Here is a 14509-nt window from a genome sequence, read left to right as displayed (position 1 = left end):
ATGGCTCAGTTGAAGAATTGGTGTATTGGAGAAGGCATGGACCCTGTGAAAGCCTTGCTGGTTAAAGATGTACCCCCAGAAACTGAAGTTGGTTTCATTGAAGACACACTGCAGACTATTAAAGCACTCGGGAGAGTCAAGGTGAGAGGAAGAATGTATGATTCACAGTCTCAAAGTTTAACTGTGTTATGTGAGTGCAGGGAGAAAGTGAATGCAGACGCCATTCCTCTTGATGTTGTGCCTGAGGGGTTTACTACGACATGGAGAATATTTGGACCTTCTAAGCAGGATGAGGAACCCCAAGCTCCGCCCACCTGTGATGGTCAAAATGTGCCGCTGCCAGATTCCAGTGTTTTCTCTCCACTGCAAGGGTCCACTCCTGAAGCTATCATTCGTGCAGTTGTTGATGTCTTACAAATGACAAGCAAGCCCACACAAGGTAACAATCTTTACAGAAGATTGCGCACTTTCTCAGGGGTCATGCCCACACCACAGGGAGAAGAACAGTTGGAAAATTGGGTTGAACAAGCCAGACTTATGAATGAAGAATGCGATTGCCCTGAACCAGAAAAGAAAATGAGAATAATGGAAAGTGTAAAGGGTCCTGCACTCGAAATCCTCCAAGCTGTCCGTTTCAACAACCCATCTGCAACCTCAATGGACTACATTGATATTCTCGAGACCACATTTGGCAACCCTGAGAGCGGGGAAGAACTTTACTTTGCCTTCAGAATGTTGTGTCAACACCATAATGAGAAACTTTCTGAGTTCCTGAGACGCCTTGAGAGAGTTTTAAATAAAGTTGTCCAAAAGGGTGGCCTACAGTCATCTGCGGCAGACAAAGCACGTCTTGACCAGCTCATTAAAGGGGCCACCAAATCTGACATTATGATACTAAACCTTGGATTAAGATACCGCAGAGACAGTCCTCCCACCTTTCTCGAGCTGATGAATGAGATACGCCTGGAGGAGGAGCATGAAGCTGCACGTTGCAGACTCTATCCACCCAAAGCAGTCTACGCCAAGAGCGCTACTGTTACTTCCGACACAGAGTTAAACGATTTGAAAGCCGAAATACGCCAACTCAGAGCACAAGTAAGTGAACTCTCTACTTCCAGCGCCATGTCAAGGCACCTTTCGACGAGCACACTGCTTCCAGTCAATGTGGCGGCAGAGAACGCAGAAGACAAGAACGTGCAGGCTTTAAAGAAAGAGGTTGTTAAGCTGCAAAAACAAATCTCTGTCATGTCAGTCAAGCCAAAGTGTAGTCCTGCTACTGAGCCCTGCCTACAAGAGACCCAGTCAAGACCCTGGCCGCAAAGACCTTTGACAGTCCGAGATCCAAGTGATTTTTTCTGCTATCGCTGCGGAGAAGACGGGCATTACGCCAACAAGTGTGCTTCTCCCGATAACTATCCCAAAGTTATTCAGAAACTGCTGCAAGCTCAAAGAAAGTCCAAGCAGAACCGCAAATCTGATAACGAAGCAAGAACCCAGACCACAAATGCAAGTGTCAAGAGAAGCGCGGTATATGTACAGACCAACAGTTTGCCCGAGGGACTCGTGGGACCACCCTCCACTGCTCAGGTCAGGATCAATGGCAACCCCTGCACCGCGCTTATGGACAGTGGATCTCAAGTTACCATCATCTTCGACAGTTGGTATGCCAAACATCTGTCACACATCCAGTTAAACTCTGTGACCGGTCTAGCCATATGGGGTCTAAGTGAGTCCGAGAGCAGTTACCCATACAAAGGTTACATCCAGGTAGAGTTGGAGCTGCCACAAAAATCTAAGTCCAACAAAGTCAAGTCTGTTCCTATCCTGGCTCTGGTGTGCCCTGATCCACGGTGCTCCGAGACTATACCTGTCCTGATTGGCACAAACGTCAAAGGGGTTCAGCCTTTCAAGTCCAGAGCAGAGAAAAGAGAACTGGAGAACGTCCACTCAGACAAAATCCAAGTTCAAGAGAAAAACCATTCACCCGTTCATGCAGGGATGACCATTAAATGCAACAAAGACTTGCCTGTGGCTGAAGTTAAGTGGTCTGGGCCTGGTCCTCTCAGCATTCCTCCTGGCACCGAATATGTTGCTAGTTGCAAAGTTAAAGAAAAACAAGATATTGGAGACAGTATACTCATTATTGAACGAGCTCACTCACCTGCTCTTCCTCCAAGTGTACTTGTCCAGCCAACTGTGTTGTTCTCCAAGATGCTAGATACAAACAACTTCCTGGTGCTTTTGCGTAATGAGTCTCTTAAGCAAACTGCCATTCCAATGGGCACCGTGATCGCTCACCTTCATGTCGCTGACATGGTGACAGATGCACCCAACCCTAAAGTCGAATCTGTTCTGACCATGGATCCTTCTTTGTTTGACTTTAGTGAGTCACCCATCGACAAAGAGTGGAAAGAGAGGCTGAGTCAGAAGCTGGCTAAACACCCTCAGGTGTTCTCTATTGAATAATGGGATGTCGGTTTGGCTAAAGGGGTAGAACATCACATCCGCCTGAATGACAACACTCCCTTCAGGGAGAGATCGCGACGTATTGCCCCTGCTGATTTGGATGACCTACGCCGTCATCTGCAAGGTCTGTTGGCGGCGGGGATTATAAAAGAATCAAGAAGTCCATACGCTTCCCCGATTGTCCTTGCACGTAAAAAGAATGGTCAACTTCGTATGTGCATCGACTACCGCACCCTGAACCGGAGAACTACCCCAGATCAGTACACTGTACCACGTATCGATGACGCCCTCGATTGCTTGTCCGGCAGTAAGTGGTTTTCAGTGTTGGATTTGCGCAGTGGATATTACCAAATCCCAATGGCAGAGGAGGACAAAGAAAAGACCGCTTTTATCTGTCCATTGGGATTTTTCCAATTTGAGCGGATGCCTCAGGGGATCACAGGGGCCCCTGCGACCTTTCAACGGCTCATGGAAAAGGCAGTCGGCGACATGCACATGCTTGAAGTCATCGTCTACCTAGATGACCTCATTGTTTTTGGTAAGACTTTGGAAGAGCATGAGCAAAGACTCCTCAAAGTCATCGCTCGCCTTGAAGAAGCCGGACTCAAGTTGTCCCTCGACAAGTGCCAGTTCTGTCGCTCACAAGTCACCTATGTCGGGCACATAGTCTCCGAGAACGGCATCGCCACAGACCCAGACAAAGTTGAAGCAGTGACGCGGTGGAAGCAGCCAACCGACCTTCCGTCTCTGCAGTCATTCTTGGGGTTTTGCGGCTACTACCGCAGATTTATAAAGAACTACTCCATCATTGTCCGACCCCTTACAGAGCTGTGCAAAGGATATCCTCCTACCCAAAAGAATCGAAAGTCTGCCTCTTCATCAGACAAAAGCTACTACAAAGTCAATGAGCCTTTCGGTGACCGGTGGGATCAGTCATGTTCTGAGGCATTCCAAAAGATCATTCACTGTCTCACAAACGCACCAGTGCTGGCATTTTCTGACCCCACCAAGCCTTACATACTTCACATTGATGCCAGTTTTCATGGGCTCGGCGCTGTCCTCAACCAAGAGTACCCCGAGGGCTTAAGACCGGTGGCTTTCGCCAGCCGCAAGCTCAGTGCATCTGAAAAGAACTACCCGGTGCACCAGCTCGAGTTTTTGGCACTTAAGTGGGCAGTGGTAGACAAGTTCCACGACTACTTATATGGAGCACAGTTTACAGTGAGAACTGACAACAACCCCCTAACGTATATTCTCACAACTGCAAAACTCAATGCGACTGGTCACCGCTGGCTCTCAGCACTTGCCACATATCATTTCACTCTGCAGTACAGGCCTGGTAGCAGCAATATCGACGCCGATGCCTTGTCCCGAAACCCTCTTCCAACCACAGAGGATGGCTGGCAAAGCGTACCGACTGAAAGTGTCCAAGCTCTGTGTAAACAGATCAAGTGCTGTGAAATGCTAAAGGAGTCTACAACTATTGCTGAGTCACTCGGAGTGTCGCCTGATGGTATACCAGAGTGTTTCGCCTTCCCAGTCAGATTGGATCTCGGTTCTTTGAGTCAGCTCAGCCACAAAGACCTGGTCAATGCTCAAGATGTTGACTCTACTATTGCTCCAGTCAAACAGTCACTTCGGGGTGGTCCCTCAGTCACCAGCTTTGACAATCCAAATGCTGCCCTGTTGAACAAAGAAGCAAGCAAGCTGTTCATTCAAAACAATCTGCTCTATCGAAGGGTTGAAAAGCATGGAAATGTGGTAAAGCAGCTGGTACTGCCCAGAGAGTATGTTTCGATGGTCCTGAGATCTTTGCATGATGAGTCTGGTCACTTGGGCATGGACAAGACTATTGAACTTATCAGACAACGATTCTATTGGCCGAAAATGGGAGTTGAGGTTGAGCAGTACATCAAAAACTGTGGCAGATGCATCACTCGTAAAGCGCTTCCTCAGAGAGCTGCTCCCTTAAAACAAATCACCAGCCAAGGCCCTCTAGACCTAGTTTGTATCGATTTTCTGTCACTTGAGCCAGACTCCCAAGGTTTCGCCAACATTCTTGTAGTGACAGACCACTTTACTCGATATGCCCAAGCTTTTCCGGCCAAAGACCAGAAGGCGGTCACCGTGGCCAAGATACTGTGTGAGCGCTACTTTGTACACTACGGACTCCCTGCCCGCATACATTCAGATCAAGGCCGTGATTTTGAAAGCAAACTGATCCAAGACCTTCTGATGATGCTGGGAATACGCAAGTCAAGAACATCGCCTTACCACCCCCAGGGAGATCCGCAGCCCGAAAGATTTAATCGGACACTATTGTCAATGCTTGGCACACTTGATCTGAAGCAAAAACAGAAATGGAGTCAAAAGATCAGCCAGTTAGTCCACGCCTATAACTGTTCACAAAACGATGCAACTGGGTATTCGCCCTACCTGCTAATGTTTGGCAGAGAAGCTCGCTTACCGGTAGACATCCGTTTTGGTGTGACCGAGGATAACCAAAAGACAAAGTCCTACCCACAGTATGTTGCTAAGCTCAAGCAAGATCTCCAAAGAGCATACAGTCTTGCAACAGAATCGTCAGACAAGAACCACCAAAGAAACAAAGCAGCACACGACAAGCACGTCAAAGAACAAGTCCTTGACAAAGGCGACAGGGTGCTACTCAGAAACTTTGGGGTCAAAGGCAAGCACAAATTGAAATGCAAGTGGCGATCCTCACCATATGTTGTGGTGGAGAAGCTACCAAACTTACCTGTTTACAAGATTAAGCCAGAGAGAGGCATGGGAGCAGAAAAAACTATTCATCGTAATCATCTGTTACCCATTGGTTACCTGGTGAGACTCCCTGTTGACGAAAGGGAAGTTGGGCCACTACAAAGACCTAGGACCAGAGCATTTCAGCAAAATACAACAGAACCAGTCCAGACAAACAATCATGATGAAGACGTGTACTCCGAGTTGGAGTACAGCGAAGTATATTTGCCAAGACCAGTTGAGTTGGAATGGGATAAGTTGCTGACATGTCCAGAATTGTCCACTAAGCAGCCCCAGTCCTTCGTCACAGAACCTGAAAGACAAGTTCAATGCACTACAGAGATAGAGCCAGAGGCAAATGATCTTTCAAACTTACCTCTTCATGCTGATCTAGAAGTGGATGTTATAGAAGAGGAGGCAGATGTCAATGCCGATATGGACATTCAAGCGGAGAGTGAAAAAGTTGAGCGTTCCAAAAGAGTCATCCGTCCAGTGGTCAAGCTGAGTTACGATGAACTTGGCAAGCCCTGTGATTACCCTGTGACCGTACTAAGCCATGGAGTATTGGTGGGAAGTGGACTCTACGGAGACTCCAGAAGCAGTCTATGTCAAACTTTCTGGTGCCACCCCATGGCGTTGTGCTTCACTTGTTCCAATTTGGTCTCTACCCTTGACATTAAAACTATTAGAGTCCTCTAAGGTTTATTTGATGAGGACATCAAAACTGTCTAGAAGGGGGAGGATGTAGCCCAGTGGTAAACTTGGGTGTTCTAATGTTCTAAAAAATAGAGGTTATGATTAATCTCTTATTAAACTTGAATACATGACTGTTAAACAAGTAAATGTTGTTTACTTTAAGTAAATCATAGAAAACCCTGATTTCTAAAGAAGGAAATATTAAATTCATTTTACATTATTAAAAGGGGATTACTATTTGTGATTTTATGTCATGACAGTGATGAAAAGTTAAAGTTTATTACTTGGTTAAATAGTATTATCAAAAGTTTAACAATGACTTTTTGTTACATTTCATTGGTCATTTGAGTATTAATGCTGTATAGTCAATAGTGATTGGCTGTCGGTATGGCAACGGATGCACGTGATCGAGAGAGAGAGGACGTGAGTGAGAGTGCGGGAGGTAGATTTCGGGCTCTCGCTGGACAGGTGTGAAAGAGAGGACGCTTGAGCGCGTTTTATAAAGATATCACGCGAAACAAGAGTGAGTAACCCCGATGAAACTGAGCAGGGGTTTGTTGAGTTAACTCTGAGTGAGAAAATAAGCGGAGACCCGTTTTGACGGAGCGGGAGGAGCGGACGCGTGATCGGAGGTAGCTGAAAAAGCTAGACACGTGAGCTTATGCTGGCGGTTCTGTCTGTGAATCGCGCTACACGTGAGCATCGTCCGGACCGAAGTATTTTCAACGCTCTCAATGTTTTGCCAGTTTGTTCAGCGAACTCAATGTTTTTGCAAGAATAATACAGGCCTGCAACGTGTTTTTTCTTCATTCTAAGCAGTACAGTGAGTAACTGAAACGTGAGTGTGTGTATGTGTGAGTGGGCCCACCGCCATTGCACGTGCTAAGAGTTGTTTCAGTGCACGTGGCGACGTTGTATTGTTTATTGTAAAGTTCTCTGTGTATTTTCAATTGTTGAGAAAGAGATAAGTGATGAGAACTTTTATAACATTCATTTGATGTACAACGTGTGATTGAAACTATTGAGGTTTCTAGCTAAATTGAACGAGGCTATGGTTTAAGTATTTGGGGAATTTTTTGGTTATTTATTTTGTATATTTGTTGATATTTTGTTTTGGTGAAAAGTTTTATATTCTATTTACTCAATTTTGTGGTTTAAATAAATCAGGGCTAACCTTATTTTTGTGTTAAACTAAAACTATCTCTGGGTCTCATTATTTTTAAATATTTTGTGGTCAAAAGGTTTCACAGCTGGTTAGAAACGTATTAGGTGCACCTTCTTGGTATCCACCTGAGCTATAACGAACCCAAGCACCCGCCATTTTCATGCAAGTAATTAGCAGAGTGGCAGTACGGGTGCTACATAAATAAAATGGAGGCACCGCTGGGATTTATTTAGTTCAAAAGTAATTTTATATCAGATCTTACTCCAGTTTGACCCAGAGATTGAAATAGTTTGTTTAAAAATATAGTTTACAACCAAAAAGCTGGTTAGCTGTTAAACTACATGTAAAACCATATTAAAGGGGACCTATTGTGAAAATTTTAAAACCACAAAAGTAGAGTTTTACTAAGCATTTAAGACAAGAAAACACAAATCAAGCTTTATTTGTGTTAAAATACAACTAATACCTACCAAATTTAGTTTTGACAAGTGATCACTGTAAGCGCATAACCCGTGGGGATGGCTCAGTTGAAGAATTGGTGTATTGGAGAAGGCATGGACCCTGTGAAAGCCTTGCTGGTTAAAGATGTACCCCCAGAAACTGAAGTTGGTTTCATTGAAGACACACTGCAGACTATCAAAGCACTCGGGAGAGTCAAGGTGAGAGGAAGAATGTATGATTCACAGTCTCAAAGTTTAACTGTGTTATGTGAGTGCAGGGAGAAAGTGAATGCAGACGCCATTCCTCTTGATGTTGTGCCTGAGGGGTTTACTACGACATGGAGAATATTTGGACCTTCTAAGCAGGATGAGGAACCCCAAGCTCCGCCCACCTGTGATGGTCAAAATGTGCCGCTGCCAGATTCCAGTGTTTTCTCTCCACTGCAAGGGTCCACTCCTGAAGCTATCATTCGTGCAGTTGTTGATGTCTTACAAATGACAAGCAAGCCCACACAAGGTAACAATCTTTACAGAAGATTGCGCACTTTCTCAGGGGTCATGCCCACACCACAGGGAGAAGAACAGTTGGAAAATTGGGTTGAACAAGCCAGACTTATGAATGAAGAATGCGATCGCCCTGAACCAGAAAAGAAAATGAGAATAATGGAAAGTGTAAAGGGTCCTGCACTCGAAATCCTCCAAGCTGTCCGTTTCAACAACCCATCTGCAACCTCAATGGACTACATTGATATTCTCGAGACCACATTTGGCAACCCTGAGAGCGGGGAAGAACTTTACTTTGCCTTCAGAATGTTGTGCCAACACCATAATGAGAAACTGTCTGAGTTCCTGAGACGCCTTGAGAGAGTTTTAAATAAAGTTGTCCAAAAGGGTGGACTTCAGTCATCTGCGGCAGACAAAGCACGTCTTGACCAGCTCATTAAAGGGGCCACCAAATCTGACATTATGATACTAAACCTTGGATTAAGATACCGCAGAGACAGTCCTCCCACCTTTCTCGAGCTGATGAATGAGATACGCCTGGAGGAGGAGCATGAAGCTGCACGTCGCAGACTCCATCCACCCAAAGCAGTCTACGCCAAGAGCGCGACTGTTACTTCCGACACAGACTTAAACGATTTGAAAGCCGAAATACGCCAACTCAGAGCACAAGTAAGTGAACTCTCTACTTCCAGCGCCATGTCAAGGCACCTTTCGACGAGCACACTGCTTCCAGTCAATGTGGCGGCAGAGAACGCAGAAGACAAGAACGTGCAGGCTTTAAAGAAAGAGGTTGTTAAGCTGCAAAAACAAATCTCTGTCATGTCAGTCAAGCCAAAGTGTAGTCCTGCTACTGAGCCCTGCCTACAAGAGACCCAGTCAAGACCCTGGCCGCAAAGACCTTTGACAGTCCGAGATCCAAGTGATTTTTTCTGCTATCGCTGCGGAGAAGACGGGCATTACGCCAACAAGTGTGCTTCTCCCGATAACTATCCCAAAGTTATTCAGAAACTGCTGCAAGCTCAAAGAAAGTCCAAGCAGAACCGCAAATCTGATAACGAAGCAAGAACCCAGACCACAAATGCAAGTGTCAAGAGAAGCGCGGTATATGTACAGACCAACAGTTTGCCCGAGGGACTCGTGGGACCACCCTCCACTGCTCAGGTCAGGATCAATGGCAACCCCTGCACCGCGCTTATGGACAGTGGATCTCAAGTTACCATAATCTTCGACAGTTGGTATGCCAAACATCTGTCACACATCCAGTTAAACTCTGTGACCGGTCTAGCCATATGGGGTCTAAGTGAGTCCGAGAGCAGTTACCCATACAAAGGTTACATCCAGGTAGAGTTGGAGCTGCCACAAAAATCTAAGTCCAACAAAGTCAAGTCTGTTCCTATCCTGGCTCTGGTGTGCCCTGATCCACGGTGCTCCGAGACTATACCTGTCCTGATTGGCACAAACGTCAAAGGGGTTCAGCCTTTCAAGTCCAGAGCAGAGAAAAGAGAACTGGAGAACGTCCACTCAGACAAAATCCAAGTTCAAGAGAAAAACCATTCACCCGTTCATGCAGGGATGACCATTAAATGCAACAAAGACTTGCCTGTGGCTGAAGTTAAGTGGTCTGGGCCTGGTCCTCTCAGCATTCCTCCTGGCACCGAATATGTTGCTAGTTGCAAAGTTAAAGAAAAACAAGATATTGGAGACAGTATACTCATTATTGAACGAGCTCACTCACCTGCTCTTCCTCCAAGTGTACTTGTCCAGCCAACTGTGTTGTTCTCCAAGATGCTAGATACAAACAACTTCCTGGTGCTTTTGCGTAATGAGTCTCTTAAGCAAACTGCCATTCCAATGGGCACCGTGATCGCTCACCTTCATGTCGCTGACATGGTGACAGATGCACCCAACCCTAAAGTCGAATCTGTTCTGACCATGGATCCTTCTTTGTTTGACTTTAGTGAGTCACCCATCGACAAAGAGTGGAAAGAGAGGCTGAGTCAGAAGCTGGCTAAACACCCTCAGGTGTTCTCTATTGAATAATGGGATGTCGGTTTGGCTAAAGGGGTAGAACATCACATCCGCCTGAATGACAACACTCCCTTCAGGGAGAGATCGCGACGTATTGCCCCTGCTGATTTGGATGACCTACGCCGTCATCTGCAAGGTCTGTTGGCGGCGGGGATTATAAAAGAATCAAGAAGTCCATACGCTTCCCCGATTGTCCTTGCACGTAAAAAGAATGGTCAACTTCGTATGTGCATCGACTACCGCACCCTGAACCGGAGAACTACCCCAGATCAGTACACTGTACCACGTATCGATGACGCCCTCGATTGCTTGTCCGGCAGTAAGTGGTTTTCAGTGTTGGATTTGCGTAGTGGATATTACCAAATCCCAATGGCAGAGGAGGACAAAGAAAAGACCGCTTTTATCTGTCCATTGGGATTTTTCCAATTTGAGCGGATGCCTCAGGGGATCACAGGGGCCCCTGCGACCTTTCAACGGCTCATGGAAAAGGCAGTCGGCGACATGCACATGCTTGAAGTCATCGTCTACCTAGATGACCTCATTGTTTTTGGTAAGACTTTGGAAGAGCATGAGCAAAGACTCCTCAAAGTCATCGCTCGCCTTGAAGAAGCCGGACTCAAGTTGTCCCTCGACAAGTGCCAGTTCTGTCGCTCACAAGTCACCTATGTCGGGCACATAGTCTCCGAGAACGGCATCGCCACAGACCCAGACAAAGTTGAAGCAGTGACGCGGTGGAAGCAGCCAACCGACCTTCCGTCTCTGCAGTCATTCTTGGGGTTTTGCGGCTACTACCGCAGATTTATAAAGAACTACTCCATCATTGTCCGACCCCTTACAGAGCTGTGCAAAGGATATCCTCCTACCCAAAAGAATCGAAAGTCTGCCTCTTCATCAGACAAAAGCTACTACAAAGTCAATGAGCCTTTCGGTGACCGGTGGGATCAGTCATGTTCTGAGGCATTCCAAAAGATCATTCACTGTCTCACAAAAGCACCAGTGTTGGCATTTTCTGACCCCACCAAGCCTTACATACTTCACATTGATGCCAGTTTTCATGGGCTCGGCGCTGTCCTCAACCAAGAGTACCCCGAGGGCTTAAGACCGGTGGCTTTCGACAGCCGCAAGCTCAGTGCATCTGAAAAGAACTACGCTGTGCACCAGCTCGAGTTTTTGGCACTTAAGTGGGCAGTGGTAGACAAGTTCCACGACTACTTATATGGAGCACAGTTTACAGTGAGAACTGACAACAACCCCCTAACGTATATTCTCACAACTGCAAAACTCAATGCGACTGGTCACCGCTGGCTCTCAGCACTTGCCACATATCATTTCACTCTGCAGTACAGGCCTGGTAGCAGCAATATCGACGCCGATGCCTTGTCCCGAAACCCTCTTCCAACCACAGAGGATGGCTGGCAAAGCGTACCGACTGAAAGTGTCCAAGCTCTGTGTAAACAGATCAAGTGCTGTGAAATGCTAAAGGAGTCTACAACTATTGCTGAGTCACTCGGAGTGTCGCCTGATGGTATACCAGAGTGTTTCGCCTTCCCAGTCAGATTGGATCTCGGTTCTTTGAGTCAGCTCAGCCACAAAGACCTGGTCAATGCTCAAGATGTTGACTCTACTATTGCTCCAGTCAAACAGTCACTTCGGGGTGGTCCCTCAGTCACCAGCTTTGACAATCCAAATGCTGCCCTGTTGAACAAAGAAGCAAGCAAGCTGTTCATTCAAAACAATCTGCTCTATCGAAGGGTTGAAAAGCATGGAAATGTGGTAAAGCAGCTGGTACTGCCCAGAGAGTATGTTTCGATGGTCCTGAGATCTATGCATGATGAGTCTGGTCACTTGGGCATGGACAAGACTATTGAACTTATCAGACAACGATTCTATTGGCCGAAAATGGGAGTTGAGGTTGAGCAGTACATCAAAAACTGTGGCAGATGCATCACTCGTAAAGCGCTTCCTCAGAGAGCTGCTCCCTTAAAACAAATCACCAGCCAAGGCCCTCTAGACCTAGTTTGTATCGATTTTCTGTCACTTGAGCCAGACTCCCAAGGTTTCGCCAACATTCTTGTAGTGACAGACCACTTTACTCGATATGCCCAAGCTTTTCCGGCCAAAGACCAGAAGGCGGTCACCGTGGCCAAGATACTGTGTGAGCGCTACTTTGTACACTACGGACTCCCTGCCCGCATACATTCAGATCAAGGCCGTGATTTTGAAAGCAAACTGATCCAAGACCTTCTGATGATGCTGGGAATACGCAAGTCAAGAACATCGCCTTACCACCCCCAGGGAGATCCGCAGCCCGAAAGATTTAATCGGACACTATTGTCAATGCTTGGCACACTTGATCTGAAGCAAAAACAGAAATGGAGTCAAAAGATCAGCCAGTTAGTCCACGCCTATAACTGTTCACAAAACGATGCAACTGGGTATTCGCCCTACCTGCTAATGTTTGGCAGAGAAGCTCGCTTACCGGTAGACATCCGTTTTGGTGTGACCGAGGATAACCAAAAGACAAAGTCCTACCCACAGTATGTTGCTAAGCTCAAGCAAGATCTCCAAAGAGCATACAGTCTTGCAACAGAATCGTCAGACAAGAACCACCAAAGAAACAAAGCAGCACACGACAAGCACGTCAAAGAACAAGTCCTTGACAAAGGCGACAGGGTGCTACTCAGAAACTTTGGGGTCAAAGGCAAGCACAAATTGAAATGCAAGTGGCGATCCTCACCATATGTTGTGGTGGAGAAGCTACCAAACTTACCTGTTTACAAGATTAAGCCAGAGAGAGGCATGGGAGCAGAAAAAACTATTCATCGTAATCATCTGTTACCCATTGGTTACCTGGTGAGACTCCCTGTTGACGAAAGGGAAGTTGGGCCACTACAAAGACCTAGGACCAGAGCATTTCAGCAAAATACAACAGAACCAGTCCAGACAAACAATCATGATGAAGACGTGTACTCCGAGTTGGAGTACAGCGAAGTATATTTGCCAAGACCAGTTGAGTTGGAATGGGATAAGTTGCTGACATGTCCAGAATTGTCCACTAAGCAGCCCGAGTCCTTCGTCACAGAACCTGAAAGACAAGTTCAATGCACTACAGAGATAGAGCCAGAGGCAAATGATCTTTCAAACTTACCTCTTCATGCTGATCTAGAAGTGGATGTTATAGAAGAGGAGGCAGATGTCAATGCCGATATGGACATTCAAGCGGAGAGTGAAAAAGTTGAGCGTTCCAAAAGAGTCATCCGTCCAGTGGTCAAGCTGAGTTACGATGAACTTGGCAAGCCCTGTGATTACCCTGTGACCGTACTAAGCCATGGAGTATTGGTGGGAAGTGGACTCTACGGAGACTCCAGAAGCAGTCTATGTCAAACTTTCTGGTGCCACCCCATGGCGTTGTGCTTCACTTGTTCCAATTTGGTCTCTACCCTTGACATTAAAACTATTAGAGTCCTCTAAGGTTTATTTGATGAGGACATCAAAACTGTCTAGAAGGGGGAGGATGTAGCCCAGTGGTAAACTTGGGTGTTCTAATGTTCTAAAAAATAGAGGTTATGATTAATCTCTTATTAAACTTGAATACATGACTGTTAAACAAGTAAATGTTGTTTACTTTAAGTAAATCATAGAAAACCCTGATTTCTAAAGAAGGAAATATTAAATTCATTTTACATTATTAAAAGGGGATTACTATTTGTGATTTTATGTCATGACAGTGATGAAAAGTTAAAGTTTATTACTTGGTTAAATAGTATTATCAAAAGTTTAACAATGACTTTTTGTTACATTTCATTGGTCATTTGAGTATTAATGCTGTATAGTCAATAGTGATTGGCTGTCGGTATGGCAACGGATGCACGTGATCGAGAGAGAGAGGACGTGAGTGAGAGTGCGGGAGGTAGATTTCGGGCTCTCGCTGGACAGGTGTGAAAGAGAGGACGCTTGAGCGCGTTTTATAAAGATATCACGCGAAACAAGAGTGATTAACCCCGATGAAACTGAGCAGGGGTTTGTTGAGTTAACTATGAGTGAGAAAATAAGCGGAGACCCGTTTTGACGGAGCGGGAGGAGCGGACGCGTGATCGGAGGTAGCTGAAAAAGCTAGACACGTGAGCTTATGCTGGCGGTTCTGTCTGTGAATCGCGCTGCACGTGAGCATCGTCCGGACCGAAGTATTTTCAACGCTCTCAATGTTTTGCCAGTTTGTTCAGCGAACTCAATGTTTTTGCAAGAATAATACAGGCCTGCAACGTGTTTTTCTTCGTTCTAAGCAGTACAGTGAGTAACTGAAACGTGAGTGTGTGTATGTGTGAGTGGGCCCACCGCCATTGCACGTGCTAAGAGTTGTTTCAGTGCACGTGGCGACGTTGTATTGTTTATTGTAAAGTTCTCTGTGTATTTTCAATTGTTGAGAAAGAGATAAGTGATGAGAACTTTT

At 45.9% G+C, this 14509-nt stretch overlaps 1 protein-coding gene across 1 annotated transcript; it reads left to right on the top strand.

Moving 5' to 3' along the window:
* LOC141350366 (uncharacterized) lies at window positions 1–5925 on the top strand. Its single transcript, XM_073855442.1, has 2 exons — window positions 1–2422; window positions 2489–5925. The coding sequence occupies exons 1-2, from the start codon at window positions 1–3 to the stop codon at window positions 5923–5925; spliced, it is 5859 nt and encodes a 1952-aa protein (XP_073711543.1).
* The last annotated feature ends 8584 nt before the right edge of the window (window positions 5926–14509 follow it).

This window comes from Misgurnus anguillicaudatus, chromosome 18, assembly GCF_027580225.2.
Source record: "Misgurnus anguillicaudatus chromosome 18, ASM2758022v2, whole genome shotgun sequence".
Lineage (NCBI taxonomy): Eukaryota > Metazoa > Chordata > Actinopteri > Cypriniformes > Cobitidae > Misgurnus > Misgurnus anguillicaudatus.
This window is presented reverse-complemented; position numbering and strand designations above follow the sequence as displayed.